The sequence below is a fragment of the Fomitopsis serialis genome, assembly GCF_022376445.1.
Source record: "Fomitopsis serialis strain Sig1Antser10 chromosome Unknown B0H18scaffold_39, whole genome shotgun sequence".
Classification (NCBI taxonomy): domain Eukaryota; kingdom Fungi; phylum Basidiomycota; class Agaricomycetes; order Polyporales; family Fomitopsidaceae; genus Fomitopsis; species Fomitopsis serialis.
Window position 1 is genome coordinate 290,718 of NW_025954999.1, and position 19,635 is coordinate 310,352.

The following is a 19,635-nucleotide window of genomic DNA, read 5'->3' on the forward strand; positions in this document are numbered from 1 at the left end:
TCGGCCAGCAAACACGCGCAACCTCTCGCCTGAACGCCCTCAAAATCGTGTGAGCAAGCGTCCAAGGGCCAACGCACCTCCGGAGAAGGCACGGCGGGATCAACCGGTGGCGAAGAACCCACGACAAGACCTCGAGATATCCGCCGACAGAAACGAGGCGCTGCAAGAAGCACTCGTCGCGGTGTCGGCGGCTAGGGCTACGTTGCAGCATGAACTTGAGGCAGCCTACAAGGCTTCAGATGAGTTCTTACAGCAGTTGTCCTCCATGACCCAGGTATTTTGTAGCCTGCATCTTTTCGCCCGTACTACACTTGACGAATGGTCGCAGGAACGGGACAGTTTACAGCTCATTGTTCAGGAAGGGCACGAGCACAGGGTGAAGACGCAGGTATTCAGCCAGCTGCCACTCCTTCTCCACTGTCATCTCACCTAAAACTTTTGTATTTGTCGTAGCAGGTGTGTGTTACAACAAGGTCCACGTAACTAGGTCCACTGACCAGCGGCTGGTCTCAGGACATCGAACAGTTACAAGAAGAAGCACGACAACGCGAGGGCACTGTTGTGGCTGCCAGAGTACGCTTTCCCGCATCGTTCTTGTATCCCACTCTGATCTTGTCACCAGAGGTTGACGGACGTACTGCAGAGCGATACAACATGCACGGTGTGCACTTTACGGATGTGGCTACCCTATGTGTAAGTGCTCCAGCGCATTGTCGTGTCACCATGATTTCATGTCTTTTACCCCCGCAGTTTGCCCTGTGGCCACTCGGCGTGCCAATTGTGCCTGCGCGAGTGGTTCAGCGAGGCCCTGATGCAACACCTGGATCGCAACCCTCAGTTAGAGTTGCCGAATCTGCAGCCATACCGCGAAGCTCTCCGCAACGCCGAACTACCAAGGGCAGATCGGGAGCGCATCAAAGCAGAGCTCGTCGACCTTTTGAAGGCCTACCCTACCCCGCATTACACATGCCCGATTTGTCGACAGTCGATCAAGACAAAGCCGATCGAGGATATCGCTCTCAGGAGCATTGTATGTGCTGTCGCCAACGCGCTTGGAGAAGAGGACCCAATGACAACGCACGGAGGGGACGAAGGAGTTCGCAGCAATTGGGACGGGTTCTTCCTGCCTACGGCATCTGATCTCGAGCTCGAGTAATACTGCCCAGTAATGCACGCTGTTATATTCATGTATCATGTGTATTACGATGGCGCCTACCCAGTCGTCCTTCCAGCACCAGCCTGAGTCCGTATGACATCCCAGCACGACCGCACGTCACTAGCTTCATTGAGCTCGAGCATTGGTGAAGCAGACGTCGACAGGATCCACCTTATACAGGCACTTGACTTTTGAGCTACAGCGGTCAGCGGGTCGTCGACACTGGTACCGTGGGTGCTCCTCCCTTCAAAATCACCGCCTCACCGACGGACATCCGGAGCACGATTCGCTGGCCCACTGCCCAGCGGTCCGCCCGCCGCGGCGTCACCGTCCTTGCCCTTCGCGCACTGTACTGCTGTCCCATCGCCCTCACCGGTCACCGGTCACCTCCCATCACGACCAGACATTAATGCCATCGCGCACCCCGGCCACGTCCTCGCATCCATGCCGGCGACCCGCAGTTCTCGCGCTGATGGTCCCGCCGCCGGTCGCCGCGACCCGGTGCACACGCGTCCCATTCCTTCGTCGCAGTCTTTCTCTACTCAAAGAGGCCGCGTTCAGAGTGTGCCTACGGGACCTACAGTACGTCGGCGTGAATTCCCCTTGGCGCCGACGACCTCTGCCCGCGCCACCGACTTGTTGAACTAATCCCCTCCTCCTCCTCCTCTGGCCCTACGTCACGGCGGGTCGCCACCGACATCCGTCGTCCTCCGTCCTTTTCTCGTGCTTTCATGATTGCTGATAAACGGAGCCAATTTTCACCGCGAGTCATAATGGAAACTAGTGGCTCGCATCGAAGCCACGTAAGTGGCACTATATCAATACTGTCATGTACATCGTGCGCGGTAGCCTACACGGACGCGAGTTTGAAAATCACACATGGCCCGGATGGCGGCAGACAACGAGACAAAACCGTGACGGCGCAGTAATTGATGGAGTGGTTGCGCATACGCTGGGAAATGAGGCGCGAACCCCGGATGGCGTGCACGATAGTGGAAAGACCGGGCTCCGTCAAGACGATGGCGGTAGCGTGAGTAGCACGGCGGCGATACCGATGTTAGCACGGGACAGGGCAGGGGCATCATGAGCACCGTCGCCAGCCATATCAATCAAGTGACCGAGACCCTGGTGACGCTTGACGATCATCGTACTCGTGCTCAGGGAAGACACCGGGGAAGCCTTTGGCGTCGAGAATCGTCCCGTCGAGCGACGCATGCTTGCCACAAGCCTCGGGACCGTTCTTGAGTACCTTAGCTAGGTACATGTGGTCGCCGAGACGGGGACTACGGTAGGTCTCCTTCGCCATGACGAGCTGAGGACACGGGTGCTTACCTTCCGTCCAGTTCGAAACGCGCGATCATGGCGTCGGGCCGGCCGCCATGGTATGAGAGAGGTGAGGTCGACCATTTAATGGAAAGGCGTGGTACTGACCTGACTCGTCTGCCGCGTTAACAACGGGTCACCGACCCGATATAGTGTTTTCGGTGGGCGACAGACACCGTTCACGACGTGATACGGAATGCGAGGCGAGTTTGCAGGCCGCGCGCTGGTCATCTCATTCGCTCCTTCCCTCGCAAAGTCGTTCCGGACTCGGGCGCGAGTCCCTCGCACCACGTTCTTGACCGACACACTGGATCGCCGTCCGGTGAGCAAGGAAGCATGGCCCGGCCACTGCACTGGCTCGGTGTGTCCAACCATTGCTCGTCAACAGAAGAGCGCCGAATTGTCGCGTCGGGCACACGCAGGCGCATCTGCTTGCGGAGGTAGCGGCAGGCAGCCATCGAGACTGATCGAGAGCGAGCGGCCAAGGGTCGCAGGCGAGGATTCGTGGCGAGAGTGTGAGACGTGGCTGCTGGTGGCACACTGGGTCGATCGTCGGGCAGTGTACGGTGGGCTTGTACGTCGGTCTGACCAACTCGGTGTCCCTGACCAGCTCGCAGCCCAGATTACGAACGAGGATGCAAAGCCGCAGTGCACGCTATTCGACCGCAATGGGCTCCGGCCCTTGCCTTCCCGTACCCTCTCGGGATCGTGGCCGGCAGCGGTCGGAGACAAGACAAGTCATCGTCCGACGAGCGACGCTGGATGGTTGGCTCGGGGACGCCGAGGTGGGAGCATTGCTAGTGGGTGAGTATGGGCGGGTGCGAGCCTCGGGAACGACGGGATGTATTCACGGGAGACTCGGAAAACGAGCGAGCGGGAACTCGAGCAGGCGGGGACGCAAGAGGGTAGGAAGGCGGGAGCACAAGCGGGCAGGAAGGTGGTCATACGAGCAGGCGGGCACGAGCAAGCGGGCGAACAAGGGAGCGAGGCAGATGGTCCTGGTCCGCATGCGCAAGTGGGCGGGCGTCGCACTCACCTGTACTGACCTTGCCCTGGCCGGGCCCGGTTCCCCCGACTCCGTGTTACCCTCGCTCCCCCGTCGCAATATGCGTGTGCTGCTATGTACCGCACAGTGTCGAAGTTGAGTCGACGATTGAAGTGCTAAGCGCCTCGGGCACGAGGCATCACGTGCACTTGCTCCCATCTCTCCCCTTGCGTCCAACCTTCAGCCTCTCCTCTGCCTCAAGCCTCACCTGCTTGCAGCCGACTTCCAGGACACTCAGGCGAGCCCGACCGCAAGTAGTGCGGACAAAGCAAGGGATAGGCAACAGGACGAGAGCGGGAGTGATGATCTGTTCCCAGCCACCATGGTCGAGTGACGAGCACTCAGCTCGTGGTGCTGACCGCAGTCCGTGCGGACGGGACTCCCACTTCTGCAGTCCGAGTGATTCGCTGTGTGCCCGAGGGTGGCGGAACTCCACACGATCTTCAGGGAAGGCGAGTACACTGCGGGCGAATACCTGGACTGATACGTCTCCAACGGGACCTCCACCCTCTGGCCTGGCGACGCTCCCTACCACGTCAGTTACCTCGACTGGTTCGTCGAGGATGACTACACGCCGTCTGATCTCTCTGGTTCTGGTCTTGGTCTTGCGCTGGGCTCTGCTTCCTACCTTGACGGTGCTTCCTACCTGAACGCGATCGACCCTCGTCTCCGGTGCTACCTCGATATCGACTTCCGTGTCCTTCCGTCAGCCTCCTCGAGCTCCACTGTCGGTACTGCGTCCTCTACGGCCTCGCCCATGGAGTCCCACACATCGGAGCCCGAGTCGTTGATCACTTCGTCAGCCACCGCGGTCAGCGAGACTACCACGACGGCAAGGTGCTTCATCGGCGCAGAGTACGTCGCCTCGGCCACTGGCTCGTTCGTTCTCCCCACTTCCACCGCCGTCTCGGAGCCCACCATCGTCTACGGCCCCTCGCCTTCTTCGGCCTCTCCTGAGCTCCGCTCTGCGGTGCCGTGCCCTACGGCCCCCGTCGACTCCTTCGTTTCCGAGGAGGGCGGAAAGCAAGACGCTGGATCTGGCTTGTTCTCTTTCGTCTTCGCGTGCTTGGAGGCCTCCCGCGAGTTCCTCGGTGCGCCTCAGCACAAGTTTTACCCCATCATTGTGCTCCCCGTCAACACTATCACCGTCCACTCGCCCTCGTCCGTCCTCGCTCGTCACCAAGTCTCAAGCCTCGTCTGCCAGTGACACACAGGAAGAGCGAACTTCCGTGAGGAAGCGAATGCGCCGATGACGTCGAAGGATGGGTCAAGGCGTCTTCCGAACAGATGCAGAACATCCGCGTTGTTCTGTACAAGTGTGGCAGGTGCGAGATGGGTAATATCCTATTTTCGTACTGAGTGCTAAGACATTGGTTTTGCTCTAGGAACTACGCGAAGATCCGGGATGAAGATGACGCACCCAGACACGGGAAAGTGTCAACAGCGAGGATCGAGGATCCCAAGAGAGAACTCGAAGGACATACAGGTTTGACTGACAGCGAGGCCGAGGCGGATGATTGACGAATCATATGTAGTAGTACCCTATGTATGTAGCTTGGATGTGAATGCTGGTGTACTACATCGGAATGCTAGATGGATTTTCGTGACAGCTATGACCTGGTTTGCGAAAAGCCGCTGTTAACGATGAATATTGAGTTCGGTAGAGATCTTGAGAGCATTGCCACTGTGTTCCCGAAGGCTCCGTAGTGCTCTGGAGCCACGCACAGACACTCTCGGGACTCTGAGAGGGGGGGACCTTCCTCTCGTGCTCCGAGTGCTCTCGAGCCTCTGGAGCACTCAAGAGAAAGGTAGTTTTTTCCTGATTCGAGTCTGGAGAGGTTCAACGCGCACGTTGACAATCCATCTTGGCAGTATCACCAGATAAGCCGTCAAACCTTTGATCCCCCAGCGCGCCGCTCGATGCTCCAAGGCCATTCTCGGTGCGTGGGCACGAGAGGCGGCTCAGGGATCGTGTGTTGCATGACAATGTCATCTCGACTTGGCTCACAGTGAGCCTCACCGCTATTGTAGGTCAAATTGGGACAGTCTGGGGCTCGGCGCGTTGATATAAATACCAGCATTCTGCGCCTGCCAGGGGCCGCTCCGACGCCGCTTCAAGATGCACCTTTCATCGCCCACCGACGAAGCGATTCGCCAGAGCACCCCCAAGGTGTCGCAGGCCCCTTGGACGAGGTGGTTGGTGGTCGAGCCGAGCGACTTGAGCCCAGAACGAAGGTACGTTTTCCGAGCTTGAGGGCCGGAGAGTAACTGATTGGTGAGTTTAACAGGCGGTTCTTGATCATGCTGTATATACACCGCACGACGGTTGGTACGGTGCTAAAGACCCGTGTACGTGTAGACGATGAGCCACTCGACTTCGCCAGGAACGCCGCTGTCGTCTTCGCCCGTCTTCCTAGCGGTTACTGTGAGTGGCGTTGCACGTTTGGGTGTTTTTACATGTTGACGCGATAGGTCAGTCGTTCTGATGGTGAAGTCCCAAGACTCGGAGCCAGGCGCGGACGACGAGTACCACACGCTGATAATCACGGCACATGTTGCCTTTGGGATTTACGAGGTAGGCTCGCGACCGTACGTGCTGCTGCGTCGCTCAATTGCAATACGTTACCTCTAGAAAACTATGGCCATTTGTTGGGAACAAGGCGACAGGGTCTTCTCCGTCACGTTCAGACAATCTCAAGATTTCTGGGCGGTGGTGGCGTGCATTCGTGCGGCGCGTATGGACACGGATTGCAGCCCTGAACTGAGGTCTGCTCGGGAGGAAGCTGAGACTCTTCAAGATCAACTGCAACACATAGAAGACACCGCGTTCATCAGTGTCTTAGAGGCAGCGACGTCGACCGCGTAGTTTTTTTTGCCTCCCGAATGCTGTTTTGTAAATGTACTTGTATCGCATCCTGCCTCCCTGTATTGCGCATCGAATATCATGATCTGACCGGAGCGTTGACTGTGCGCCACACCGTGTCGCGTTCTCTCTGTCCCGACTAGTTCATGCAACGTGAGCCTTACAAATTTCTTGCCTGATGTGATCTATGCATCGTAATGCGTCCAGCAAGGTAGGCCGAATATTCTACTACACGGCGGACGACGGGCATACCAGTAGAGGGTAAGTGCACCCATTTCACCGGATTAGGAACAGCCGCGACGAATATCCATTCCAACATATCCTAGTTCATACATTTGCCGATACAGTGGCGGTACAGTCAGGGCTCGAGTGCTAATCATGATCCATGAAGTATCTATATGCGGTAAAGAACTCAGCTGACGATGTTCCTGGTTGGAGTCATAAAGATGCTCACCTCTTTCGTCCGCATCTCTACCTGTGCCTCCAGTTCCTGACGCTTCAAAGACAATGCCATCAACTGGTCCCTGAGGTCTCCACAGATCTTCTCGTAATCTGCCTGGTCCTTTCTCGTAGCCTCCAGCTGCCCTAGCAGATGGGATGTGGTAGATGCGTTGGCCGTGTTCTCACTTTGAAACATGTCGTGCTCTTGTTTGGCAAAGTCCAGAGCATCCTGCGCCAAGCTCAGACGGCGGTCTAGGTACACGGAGTGTGGATTCGCCCTGAACCCCAGTGAGAATTAGCAAATCACGACTCGTCCAGAGCTAAAGTATACTCGCAGCGCTTGGCGAGGCCAATCCGTATCCGATGCATCCGCACTGGTTGGAACGTAGACATCTTTGAGATGGGTTTCAGCTGGCTCAATTGCCCTATTGACCGATGCGGGTCTAGCGAGGTTTAAAACGAGTATGGCGGCGCCGCAGTTTGGACATCCTAGCCCGGGATGTTCTGACACATAGCGATCGATACAATCTCCACAAAAAAGGTGCCCTAAGATTCATTTTGGCCTGTGAGTCATCTACAACAGTCTTTACAGGTTGACGAACCACACCGAGTGTTTATCTTCACGTTCGGAGAGAGTGGGTGCAAATGGTACAAGCGAGCTTCACATAATTCGCAAATAGGGTGGTTCATGTCTTGGATTATACGCTCAGGTCAAAAGGACGTGGAAGTGGGAGACGATGAAGACGGCACCGATAACACTGTGCAGTGCTCTATCGGTCGCATCGCACGTCGGGCTCAATACATACGTATGCGCTAGTAGACTTATACCTCACTGGCACTAGCAACCTTGAAGGCGCTTCTGGATAACGTGACCGCAGTCTCATCATCGACGTGATTTAAGTATTTTCCTGTACAGTAATAGTCATTCCGCTCGACGAAGGCTCGACGGAGCTGCAGATGCGGGGAAAGGTAAGGAGGAATCGTTTACCAAGTTCATGTTCTCACTTCGTAAAGCTGGTTCTGATCGCTGAAACCAAAAACCGCTCCCATGTGAGTGTGGAGGACGACAACCCGCGGCACACTGGTAACTGGAGGACGACAACCCGCGGCACACTGGTAACTTACCTGGAATTTGGTGCATGTGCGACACATGATCAGGTGCCTACGTTCACCACAATCCTCAACGGCATCTGAGCGACGAGCCGCTTATAATATTGGACGCAGCAAGGAGAAGGGACGGGATCGCCGTAGGAGGAAGACAGCAAAGGACTCGGAGAGAGGAGTCAAGGATTGTGAATCGCCGAAGACGTTCCGTACGTCGACGCGACGCTCGTTGCGGTCGCAAGATACCAAGTGCCCCGAGACGAACGGCAGCAGCCAGCGCCGCTTCACCATCATCGTTAACACGCGTCAGAGCATAACAGCCGTCTGTAAGCCTGAGTATCTTCTGCGTTGACCGTTCAGCGCTTCCTGATGTCGTGCGACCTCCCTCAGGCTAATTGCAGTGGATCCACCGAGGAGCTCCCACGTCAAGCTTTCAAGGGCGATCGCTGAGCGCTGAGCGCTGAGCAAGGGTGCGAGAGTTGTCTTGCCAGCGACGCGGACCACAAAACTCGAAATGCTCAGGGACTCATCGGGCTGATCGTCAACGTACAGTACGGACGCGTTCCACAGTCAATCTGTTAACTAGTAGCCTAGCCTACTGGGGGACAAGTACTGTATGGGGCATACGGTAAGTCCCGTGAGGGGCTACTAGTTACGGCGAAAGTCTCGCTGATCTGTCCACAGGGAAATTCTGGTTCAAATATTTTGGGATTCGCTCGGTTGAGGAAGTGCCACAATCCGAGACCGTGCTGTAACCTCGAATGTCCGAGATATCATTCTGATAGACTGCGGGTCTAACGCCGCTGCATTCTGAACGACGGTTTAGCGGGTCGACAGCGAAGCGCTGCACGAATCTTATCGCGGACTACGACCCCCAAGACTGCGGTAAAGCGGCAGTGAATGGCGATCGACGCGGTGCAGCGGGAGTACGACGTAGCTGTACATGTGTAAACGCTCAACGCGCCGCGGAGAACGAGGAGATGCTAGAAGGAGTAGGACGAAACGGGGCTAAGGACTTGAAGGTGTCCAAGGGAGTTGGAAGGGAGCATTATGGGTCTCGTGGCATCCCTCGCTGTCGTTAGTGAGGATGCGTTCAAGCGCTCCTCCCTCACGTACTACGGCTCTGCTCTTGCACTCACTACTGACGTTTGCCCCGCGAGTTGGCTGGCTACCGGTGCGTATTCACCGACATGGGCAGGCCGCCCGTAGCTTACTCACAACTCAGTAATAGGTTTACAGGAGCTTGGCGGTCGGAATCGCGCCTGCGTGATGGTTATGCATAAGGTGCTATAGTGTTATGACTATCCTTTGTGATCTAAGCTTCCGAACTGACACCCTCTGACACCGCGAGACGTCAGACGGCGTGTAGCTTGCTTTCCGATCCAGGAGGAACGTATTACACTCTACGTTAGAGGTAGATCTCGGGTGATGAATATCGGGCTATGGTAATTATTTTGTTCCATCCAGCGTCGCTGAGGCCCCTATGTAGACGTACTAACTACCGTGCTAGGCTCTCCCTTCCTTCCGTCTCGGTCTGTTCGCTGCGCATGTCAGGGTCACGGTATTCTGGCTTGCACTGTGCAAGATGCAACAGTCTCGGGGACGCCAGCGATATTCAAGCCTGTCTGCCCGTGTTCGCACACACGCCGTATTGACAGCCATGTCGACGTTCCATCATGCATTGGGCTTCGATGTTGCGCCTTTCTACTCACTCCAAGCCACACCGGTGCCCTAGGTGGAAGCCGGCTCTGTCTTGGGCTCTTGAGACGGACCATCCATGTGGACGCCACATGCACGGATGCATGTGGGTGCCACATGCTACATATAAAGCGAAGCCGTGGCTAACTGATCTTGGAACAGACGACCATCATAACAGGTCTCCCGCAAATGCCTACTTCAATGAGGTAAGTTTTGGGCCCTTCACTCATGGGTCAGCAGCTAAAGTTTGCTCAAAAGTGGGGCAATGGTTTACTGTATCAGTGATTACCGGGTAATGCCCATTCACGAAGCCACTGTTCGTCCTGATGGCGGCGTCCTTATCCCGGGGTTTCTGATCGTCAAACTTCTTCCTGGTGATGAGTGTGAGTCTAGCCATCTCTACCTTCGCCACTCTCGTGAATTTACAATTACCGCAGATGTTTTCCTCGTGTCAACAGGCAGCGCAGCGCACGATCAGCCGAACGCCATAACTCTTCCGCGCGTCGCGAAGGTTGTGACTATAGAGGTAGGAACGCGGCTCTCCACCTGAATTCGTAACTAAAGAGATACTATCCAGCCTTATTCGATCATTTGCTGGGCCGACGAAAGAACAGGCATGCTACACAAAGTGAGGTTCGGCAATACCAAGGAGTTTCAGTCGCTCGTAGGGCTCTGCTTCAGCACCCCAGTTGAGCCTTCCACGGTTGAGCCTTCCACGGTTGAGCCTTCAAGGCATGCCTTCTGGCATGCCTGTATCGTGCTTCTTCTCTGTTGGGTGACAGGCTGTGTGTTCGCGTTCAAAGTGTTCATGACTGGCTATTAGCTCTGGATCGCCGCCGTCGATTCAAGTTTGTAGCATGTATGTCGATGTCTGCGCAGACCTCCTCCTCTTCAAATAATCTCTTCTATCGATTACGAACATATATTACACAACAACCCACGTACCGGGGGTTGTGCAGTAGGCTTGACGACTCCCAACCGTCTGCGATGTAGGTACGTGCCTGGGACTACTCTTGCCATATTGGGTAAGTATTCCCTTGCGAGGCCATGCCCCCGGGCCCGGCGCCAGTGCTTATGTTCGTTGACTCTCGGCTCTGTTGAATGTTCGTCTTTGAGTTATTATTGTCTTACCTCGAAGGCTACTACTGGTGAGATGTTCAAATTTGTCCTTCTCCGATTCTGATGTGAGTGTGAGCTCTGAGGACACATTGACGAACTGTGCCGGCGCGCGTCCGCCAGGCTTGAGGGGGCGAGTTGGGTGATCTCAGGCTCGAGGAGATGAACAAAGTGCGTGAGTGGACGACCGCCGGGTCGTGCGGAACGAAGTGGCTTATGACTGTGGCGCACTGGGAAGGTCTCGAGTAGACGAATCGCACAGTGGCCCAGGGAGTAGATCGACCGAACCGGTCAAGGACGCGAAATCGTATACACGCCACTGCACATACAATCGCGTGCAGAGAATCTACGACAAGGATAAAGGTCGACCTCGAGACCATCGTCGCCCAGGACGCCTTCAAGCTGTCTGACTAGGAGGCCCGCCGTCGCCTTGAGCAAGTCTGAACATAACGTACGTATCTGTAGGTTCATCGTATCCCTTGCCTTTGCATCCGCAAGTCTCATATGGCGTTAGATCCTTGTCATTCATGTGGAACAAGCTTTCCTAGTCATAGAGGGTGCAGCGCTTGTCGCTATCCTTCTGTCGAATGGCGAGCAACAACCCCTGGATCGGGAGTATGTCGTCAGTATCATCCTCCTGCTCGCAGACTCTGATACATCGTCCCCGCCGACTGCCGCCGTCGACGTCTCGATTCGATCATGCTGCCCTCACGGGCGAACCTCTTCACCAGAGCAGGAAGATTAGTGATTGTCGCTGCGTGCTGTACGTGTAATCCTATACAAGTTCGCTCTCAACGGTAACTAACTGAGAGTGTGCGTAGGGGTTAGCTTGCAAACGGGGCGAGACCGAGGGTGCGGTGCTCTCCACGGATAACTGGTCCCAACGTGCTCTTCATTCTACACCGCGTCGCTCGTCCGGTCACGACTACGACTTGCAAGAGTCTCGCCATCACCGACACTTTCTAACTGTTCCCGCCGTAAACACCGTCGCGGTCTCAGCGACATCACAGAAGACCCGTACCTTCCGTTTCGAGAGGCATCGACCCTGGCGATGTGGGCGCTCTCAGCGACACCTCTCGCGCGCTACCAAGCTCCTCGATCTCAAGCCGCTCAAACCCCGTTGACACGCGGGCCGAGATCACCTACCGCGAGGAATCGACCAGCTATCTTAAGTTTGGTACCAAGGGCATGAACGGCACAATCGTCGAGGTTTGCCCGCGCAAGAAGGCCGAGGTGCAGGTGACGATGAGGAGATTGCCGCCGGTAGTTTGTGTGCGTTCGCCTTCTCCTACAAGGAGGTCGAGGGCCATGATTTTGAGGCTGAGGGCAACGCATTCGATCTCATTGGTCGCCTCCCCATCTTCGACCCTCTCTGCTTGGACACCAAGCAGATGCTCGGCCAAGCACGTCAACGCCCTGTCCTCCGTCTCTCCTGGTCGCGAGGCGCAAGCCCACCCCCAATCAGTATGCTACGCCGATGCGCCCCAGAGCCAGCACCCCGTTACAGGTTGCGTCAGCCAAAGAACAGCCTGAAGGCGGATCCTCGACGCTTTTGGCGCCTCTGCCTGCTGCCCGCTTCGACCTCCGCACGCCACAGTCAAACACTGAGACGGACTTGCACCTCAAATGACAAGCAGAGTCGATGACAATGCTGCGATTTCATTCAAACCATGAGAGCGGGTATGGCTCGGGTTCTGACTCCTGATGTGCGTGCGCAGACGACAATGAGCGGGCGCTTTTCGAGGGCGGTTCTGTGTCCCGGACGCCGCTCCATTGTGCTAAAAGCAAGGTCAAGGTCAAGTCGCCTGCGCTCGAAATGTTCACGAAGACGGGGCAGATGAGCAATGAAGAGGTCGCAGAGGCCGTTTCACCGGGCGGGCACGTCACGAAGCGACGTGCGCATTCCCGCCCGGTTGAACTGCTAGAGTCGGCGCAGGGCGCAGTTGTCGTAGGTTTTGAAAATTAGTTATGTGCTTTCTTCAGCTCAGGCCACTGCGATTAATGATGTAGCCCACAGGCGCCAGCTGTTCCACCCGTTAGCGGGCCACACAGCGCGAGCTCCGGTACTGTTCCTCGTCTTCGGCGCGCGTCTACCAGCTCTACGAGCGGGTCTTGAGTCCGATCCCAGGCGTGGAAAGAAATCGTCGAAGACAGGCGCTGTCACAAGTCCCCGCCCCAGTATGAACATCGCCGTTATGAAAGAAACCCCCCAGCGACGGAGTGTTCACAGGCGTGCAACCCACAGCTACGGCGGCTCAACTGGGATGCCTTCTGCGTGTATGTGGCATGAGCGCGTAGCCTCGTCACCGTCTCGTCTTCCAACTCCCGCAAGAAAGACGGCTCGTCGGAGGGTGAGCACGCCTTCCTTCTTTAACGGGCCCCCGATACATCATTCAGCTTCAGCATCGCTTCTGCGATGCCCAGCCCCACGAAGAGACAGAAGCGCAAGGCGCCTGCTTCCCCGCTGCAGAAGGAGTTCAGGCCACGCGATTCTGGAATCGATCGCTACTCCAGTGACGAGGACTACGGCGGGTTCCGCTTGCATGGCGGCGATCCGTTTTTACCGTCGATGCCCCGTGGTTCAACCTCCCTCAGCACTGTCAACTCATCGGAGAGCGATGACTAGGCTCTGATTACACCTGGCTTCGGTCCCAGCCCGTCGTCTGGCTGTCCTGGTCTCGAAGTCAACATTGTCCATCCGGGCGATGACTCAGACGCCATGGAGGCGTTCATCGATCGACCGAATATGATCGACGCGGCACCAGGGCAAGGGCTTGAAGGTGCCGAAGAGAGCATGGCAGCCTTCGTGCCATCCCTCGCTGCTGTTAGTGACTATCGCATTCAAGTGCTCTTCCTTCGCGTACTTCTGTGCTCGTGGACTCACTAGTGACATCTTGGGGACACCAGCAATGTTCAAGCCTGCCTGTCCTCATGCACGCGGTATGGTAGGTCGGCGTTCTGGCATCCGTTAGTAGTTGATGGTGCGCCCTTCTGCTTACTCTGAGCCATAACGGTGCCCTCGGCAGAAGTAGGTTTTGTCTTGGGCTCTTGAGCCGCTGCTCGAAGGACAATGCATGTGGGCGCCACATGCACAGATGCATGTTAGCGCCACATGCAGTATATAAGGCGAAGCCGTAGCTAACCGACCTTGGAACAGACGACCACCATGGCTTTGTTCTTCCCCCTCGCCACTGTGCTATCGCATGTTCGTGCTGTTTTAGGCCTCCCGCGAACGTCATCTGCAACCAAGTAAGTCTTGGGCTATTCCCTCATGAATCAATCGCTGAAGTTTGGCCGACAGTGGGGCAAAGGTGTACTATGTCAGCGATTACGAAGAGATCCTCACCCATGAAACCGCTCTGCACCTTCGTAGCGGTGCCGCGACGCCCGGGTTGCTCTTCTTCATCCCACTCACTGATAATCATTGTGAGTTTGACGCTCCCTTCTGCCTCCCCCGATCTGGTGAAATGACAGCTGCCACAGATGTCTTTTTCGGGGTGACACGCCACACTGTGTACGACCAGCTGGTCATAGCTCTTTCGCACACCGTGAAGGTTTCACTGAACGAGGTACGAACATCGCTATCTATTTGAACACAGAGCTGAGAAATTCTCCAGCCGGAGTTGACCATATGCTGGGTTAATAATGCAGCAGGCGTGCTGCACAAAGCGAAGATGCCCACTGCCGCGAGTTTTTGGTCGCTCGCGGGGCGCTGCTTCAGCGAGAACGACAAGGATGCTCGCCCACAGAGCAACAAGCCCTTCTGGCGCACGTTCTGCAATGCCTGCGTCGTGCTCCTTCTGTGTTCCACGACTGGCTACCTGTTATGGGTTGTGGCGGGCTATTTCCTTTGAAATCGTCGTAGCATATATGTCCTTGCCTGTACGGATCTTCAAGTCCATCTCTTGTAACTGTTCTCTATCCGATCACTGAATGTGCATATGAGTTGCGAGCACTGGCAGAGGTAATATTATGATGACACCACATCTCGAAATTGGAGTCATGCGAGCCGTTGTAAATCGCAACGAACATAAAATGCTATCATGAAGATATTCACACCTCGTTGGATCGGCGAGCGCATGAGCGTACGGGCCGTGGGCGTTGGGTGGGCGGGCGAAAGTGTATGGGCGAGGTCCACGACGGAGGTGATGTGCGGGCGTGCGGGATTATGGATGTCAGAACGTTTGAAAGCGCAAACTTAGGGAATGGCGGCCTTCTTGTTCGTCGACGCACCTACTCACTGTATGGGGCCCGGACTGGCAGGCAAAGTCGTGAACTGTACATCGCCTGCAGTTGCCATTTCGGGTAATCCAGCTAATTTCGCGCATTGCGAGTCGCGCTCGCGCCTCCCCCGCGGCGCCGATACTAGTAGATCATCCCCGTCGACATCGGCCTCGTACGTTGCTACTGGTGAGACATTCGACAGATGCTTCCGTCACTCTAACTGATCTACCATATATAGTGGACAGCTCTATAAGGCTCTATGTGCCTCAGTCCGTCGTGATGGGCGATCTCAAGGTGAAGGGACAAAGGTCGTGAGTGTGGGCTCCATAGGACGCGGGTGGCCATTACCGCGCGAAGGTAAGCGGCCAACATGACTCGTAGATGGATGGTTAACGAATGAGATTTGTCAGACGGTCAAAGGAGAACGCGACGACTGGAGGGGGTACCACCGTAGCGGTGATTCAAGGAGCCGTCGAAGCATATTGGGAGACGGACGGAAGCTGTAATCGCCGTGAAGGTCTCAAGTAATCGAACCGCACAGTCAGCCAAGGAATTGCCGATTGCTGTGGTGGAGCGCGAGGATACAGTTTTCCTGACTTGTTCGCCCTCCCGACCACAGGCTGCTCTTTCTTATTCTGTCCCCTACCTGCACAGGAGGCTGGTTCTACCGAGCTGGTCAAGGATACCGACCTAACACACTCTTTCTGATCCTCTTGGACGACCAGCACACCCCTTCTCTCTGCTCGGGGCTGAGCACCAATCTCTGTCGCCATACCACCCCGAGTTGACCTCATCTTCGCCTTTCGCTCCTCTCCAGCAAGAGTGCCATCTAGACGCGATGCCGCCGCGCGCGAGAATGCAAGGCAGGCAGAGCGCTAATAGACAAAGCTCCTACATGTCCTCAAGACGGGCGGCTTGCGTGCTGTCAGGAGCGGGGAGAAAACGACTGGCAGCTGCTAGTTCTCATACTATGTCCACAAAGTACATTAGCACGGCTGACACAGCGTGACCGGTGAGTGGATATCGTGTTAGTATGATGGACGCACTGACAGCCCCGGAACAGACCTGCGGCCTCCATACTGCGAATCTTGCCGCCGTGCTTGATCTCACCTCTGTATTATTGCCTTCTGTCGACTCTACGACTCATTCTGATCACGCATATGTAACATCAACCATAAGGACGGTGGCCTGGGCGCGGCGCCGGGCTCGAGCAGCTGAGACCGCATCGAGTCGGTCATGGTCGGTCATGATACTCCGTGGCACCTCTCATACTACACGGGATCCTCCATGTTCATCTCCGTCTCCGGCGCGTACTATAACTTCTTTCACGAGGCCTACTCAGCGGTCTACTCGTCCGTCCTCCTGCTATGGTCAAGAGCCTTTGTCGAGTCTTGGTGGAGACCACAAAGCACACTCCGTGCGGTGACGGACGCGTGGTTCGTTTCGCTTTGAGAACCACGGCGCGCGAAGTACGTGCCTATCTCGTGGCAGAAGAAGGACTTCCGGATGCTCGCTGGGCTGCCTGTACAATGCTCTATGCTGGGCCTGGAACCCACTTGATCGTATGTTTATCCCCTCCCTGAACTGCGCTCCTCTGACCCGCCTCGCAGTCCTCCATGCCAATCATCGTCGTCCCCGTCCTCGTCCCGCGCTTCCTCAGTATCTACCACTGGTATGTCCTCTCGTTCACGAAGTACGGGCATCAGTCGAGCCACGACGCGTCGCTCACTCAAGTCGTTCACGCTCGCAGGCATCGCCGACTGCCTCGGTCCCGCTATCTCCGCGTTCATGTACGCGCCCTTCGACGAGGAGACGATGGCGTTCATCCAGCGCACCATCGAGAAGGATCTCGCGGCGCACCTCAACCTGACGTCCATACTCTACTCTGCTCTGCCTCGCGCGCGATCGCCAAGGTCACGCCTGCCTCCGCGAGTGCTGGTGCGGGTGCAAGCAGGGCGGTGGGCAAGGCACCGAGCTTCTGGGAGATATACAGAACGAAAGCGCCGAACAACGTCGCGCCGGCGTGCCTGCATGACCCGATGTTCGCGATCACGGTCACGAATGAAGCCCTGAATGCGTTCCTTGAGAGCGGTGATCATCGGTCTCCCGTACGTCCTCCGCGCTGTCGCTATGCTCCGCCCTAGAGCATCCGCGAACGGGTACGCGGATTCGGGCAAGAAGAAGTGTGTGTCGTTAGAGGATGAGGCGGATGACAAGGGGGCAGCGCCGGCGAGAGAACGGGAGAAAGGGGAAGAGAGGGTGTTTATGGAGGTGTGGAGGCAGGTCGCGCTGCCGCCGTATGAGTTGTTTACAGGTCATAACGAGATGGTCACTCAATCTGGGTATGTTACGTTGCGGAGGCGGAAAAAGCATTGGACGCGAGGACGAACGGCTACGTGTGGGTACACCGATCTGGCAAGCTATTTGTTCAGGTTCATATTGAGCTAACACACCGACATAGTATCCTAGGCGGAAAGATCACTCGTTTCATCGGGTGCGGAGGGTTTTCGCGATTCAGAAAAGGTCGACCGCGAGGCCATCGTCGTCGGGCATGTCCTTCACGCCCCTCCGGTTGGATCGAAACGGTCTGACTGGCAAGGAGTGCCGATCGTCGCCCCGAGTTGCTCGGCGGGAGCATGCCTGTGTCAGAGGAACGTAATTGTTAGTTCGTTGCTATTCTCTCCATCTCACTTTCCAGCGTCATGTGGTGTTAGGCCCTTGTCATTCACATGGAACACGCTTTCCTAGGTGCGGCGCTTTATCGCTATCCTTCTGTCGAATGGCGAGCAACAACCCCTGGATCGGGAGTATGTCGTCAGTATCATCCTCCTGCTCGCAGATTCTGATACATCGTCCCCGCCGACTGCCGCCGTCGACGTCTCGATTCGATCATGCTGTGCTCACGGGTGGACCTCTTCACCAGAGCAGGAAGATTGGTGATTATCGCTGCGATCTGTACGTGTAATCCTATACAAGTTCGCTCTCAACGGTAACTAACTGAGAATGTGCGTAGGGGTTAGCTTGCAAACGGGGCGAGACCGAGGGTGCGGTGCTCTCCACGGATAACTGGTCCAACATGTTCTTCATTCTACACCGCGTCGCTTGCCCGGTCACGACTACGATTCGCAAGAGTCTCGCCTAGATGAACCAACCATCCCTGTTCGGACGCCAAGCAAGCACTCGGCGACCCCATGGCACGCCCTCGACTTCAAGGTCAAGGTGGTTATCGGCGACCAGCTCGCTCTCCGCGAAGGAAACTGATCGTTGTCTCTGTCTCAACGACCACATCCCCGGCCAAAGTGCTCAAGGACGCTGTTGGCGAAGACGTTCCGTTCGACGGGATGATCCTCGACGCCGACAGTTGCGCAAGGCCTCTCCTCCGAGACCAGTGATAGTGCTCACGCCCCTCCTCCCGTGCCAACGTCGGTATCGCCGTCGGGGGTGCCACCGATGCAAGCACTCCAGATCACTGAATTTGATTGAAAAGGTCTCTACACCGTCGTCTACGTTTCCTATTCACCGCGTCAGCATCGCCCTCATCAGCACAGCTGAAGACGATGTTCTACGACAAGTCGCGTTTGAGGGCGCCTTGCCGCAGGCGACGAACGACAGTTCCTTCCACCCGATCATCTACCGCCAGGAAACCTTGCGAACACTCATCCTCGTCAATCGTGCGGCGATTCTTCATAGGGAGGCCGTCATCGGTCGCATCTCGTCAAAAATCGGTGATGCGGGTTCCAAACACAGTGCGTCCATCTTTTCACGGCGGTAGACCTCAGCTGAAGCAATTGCGCGTAGAATTCCCGTCGATTGTCGATCGCCCGATCCTGCGGGCGCAGGAGCGAGTTCGCACGGCGGTCGTCAGATATGATGATCGACGACGAGGCAACAGAAAACCGGAATGACCTGCAAGTCACGCAGCCCGTGGAGCACAGTATGGTGCGTAAATGGGCCTACGTCTTCGATGAGAAGCTCCGCGTCCTCGAGGAGTATGGGCATCAGGGCGTGCATATCGCTGTTCAGGCCACGTGATTGCTGTATGCGTAAGGCACGTCGGACGCCTAGCTTGTGTCGCCGTGCTGCCACCACTGATGCTTGAACGCAGCTGCAGTCCTTGAATATGGACCAGCTGGCTGACGGGGACAACGACAGTCGAAGTGGCGACCCGTGCGCATCTTCCGCTCAACTTCAGATGGCCGTGGCCGCCGCATCTGCCCCGGTTCTGACTGGCTCTACACCTCCGCCAACGTCTGCGCCGTCAGGCACTGGATATACCTCGCGTCCGGGGTAGCCAATTTCACAAAACGGTGCGTAGCCGGAGGTTAAAGGGTTCACCCCGGACGTGAGGATCACGAACTCTTTCACAAAGACAAACGGCTGGATGAAAACGAACGATACGCCGTCGCTTGCTTGGGCTAGTGTTGTGAGTTGCACTTTGTTCGATATTATTTGTGCGAACGCTCAAGGGGACACGCTTGCAGATCAACTCAAAACGTTCATTGTTCGCGTGCAACTACACGTCCATACCTGTCCTCCTTCTCAACCTCAATCTGTCTAATCTCACGTGGACCTCACCTTGCTCCATCACGTCGTCGCGCTGCACTGCTCGCTCTGCTTTGCGTCTTGTAAGCTGACGATTCGCGCGACATCGCACTCACCTGGAGT

The 19,635-nt window shown here is 56.3% G+C and overlaps 8 protein-coding genes across 8 annotated transcripts; 6 read left to right on the forward strand and 2 right to left on the reverse strand.

Annotated features, from left to right (window-relative positions):
• Positions 1–58: 58 nt before the first annotated feature.
• Positions 59–1,251, forward strand: B0H18DRAFT_403415 (uncharacterized protein). The gene is made up of 5 exons (XM_048037938.1): positions 59–274; positions 329–388; positions 514–573; positions 623–693; positions 751–1,251. Exons 1-5 carry the CDS (start codon positions 266–268, stop codon positions 1,154–1,156), a joined length of 606 nt encoding a protein of 201 aa, XP_047892740.1. The 5' UTR covers positions 59–265; the 3' UTR covers positions 1,157–1,251.
• Positions 1,252–2,102: 851 nt separating this feature from the next.
• Positions 2,103–2,569, reverse strand: B0H18DRAFT_1173042 (uncharacterized protein). The gene has a single exon (XM_048035912.1). The coding sequence runs from the start codon at positions 2,369–2,371 to the stop codon at positions 2,168–2,170; it is 204 nt and encodes a 67-aa protein (XP_047892741.1). The 5' UTR covers positions 2,372–2,569; the 3' UTR covers positions 2,103–2,167.
• B0H18DRAFT_1011383 (uncharacterized protein) lies at positions 2,218–3,689 on the forward strand. The gene has a single exon (XM_048028983.1). The coding sequence runs from the start codon at positions 2,676–2,678 to the stop codon at positions 3,285–3,287; it is 612 nt and encodes a 203-aa protein (XP_047892742.1). The 5' UTR covers positions 2,218–2,675; the 3' UTR covers positions 3,288–3,689.
• Positions 3,690–5,643: 1,954 nt separating this feature from the next.
• Positions 5,644–6,390, forward strand: B0H18DRAFT_1119825 (uncharacterized protein; the record flags this gene model as incomplete). The annotated part of the gene is made up of 4 exons (XM_048033996.1): positions 5,644–5,759; positions 5,813–5,949; positions 6,002–6,099; positions 6,157–6,390. 4 exons carry the CDS (start codon positions 5,644–5,646, stop codon positions 6,388–6,390), a joined length of 585 nt encoding a protein of 194 aa, XP_047892743.1.
• Positions 6,391–6,620: 230 nt separating this feature from the next.
• Positions 6,621–7,685, reverse strand: B0H18DRAFT_1011393 (uncharacterized protein). Its single transcript, XM_048028984.1, has 4 exons — positions 7,431–7,685; positions 7,164–7,374; positions 6,842–7,106; positions 6,621–6,781 (listed from the first exon to the last, which is right to left on the reverse strand). The coding sequence occupies exons 1-4, from the start codon at positions 7,516–7,518 to the stop codon at positions 6,764–6,766; spliced, it is 582 nt and encodes a 193-aa protein (XP_047892744.1). The 5' UTR covers positions 7,519–7,685; the 3' UTR covers positions 6,621–6,763.
• Positions 7,686–9,925: 2,240 nt separating this feature from the next.
• Positions 9,926–13,372, forward strand: B0H18DRAFT_1119826 (uncharacterized protein; the record flags this gene model as incomplete). The annotated part of the gene is made up of 8 exons (XM_048033997.1): positions 9,926–10,013; positions 10,068–10,156; positions 11,261–11,361; positions 11,757–11,985; positions 12,042–12,210; positions 12,465–12,694; positions 13,045–13,097; positions 13,150–13,372. The coding sequence occupies 8 exons, from the start codon at positions 9,926–9,928 to the stop codon at positions 13,370–13,372; spliced, it is 1,182 nt and encodes a 393-aa protein (XP_047892745.1).
• Positions 13,373–13,440: 68 nt separating this feature from the next.
• B0H18DRAFT_1011443 (uncharacterized protein) lies at positions 13,441–14,804 on the forward strand. Its single transcript, XM_048028985.1, has 6 exons — positions 13,441–13,570; positions 13,634–13,847; positions 13,904–13,995; positions 14,048–14,172; positions 14,230–14,315; positions 14,364–14,804. Exons 2-6 carry the CDS (start codon positions 13,821–13,823, stop codon positions 14,598–14,600), a joined length of 567 nt encoding a protein of 188 aa, XP_047892746.1. The 5' UTR covers positions 13,441–13,570; positions 13,634–13,820; the 3' UTR covers positions 14,601–14,804.
• A 1,695-nt stretch (positions 14,805–16,499) lies between these two features.
• On the forward strand, positions 16,500–19,002 carry B0H18DRAFT_1119828 (uncharacterized protein; the record flags this gene model as incomplete). Its single annotated transcript, XM_048033998.1, has 7 exons — positions 16,500–16,532; positions 16,581–16,642; positions 16,677–16,841; positions 16,904–17,078; positions 18,458–18,716; positions 18,769–18,830; positions 18,892–19,002. 7 exons carry the CDS (start codon positions 16,500–16,502, stop codon positions 19,000–19,002), a joined length of 867 nt encoding a protein of 288 aa, XP_047892747.1.
• Positions 19,003–19,635: the final 633 nt, after the last annotated feature.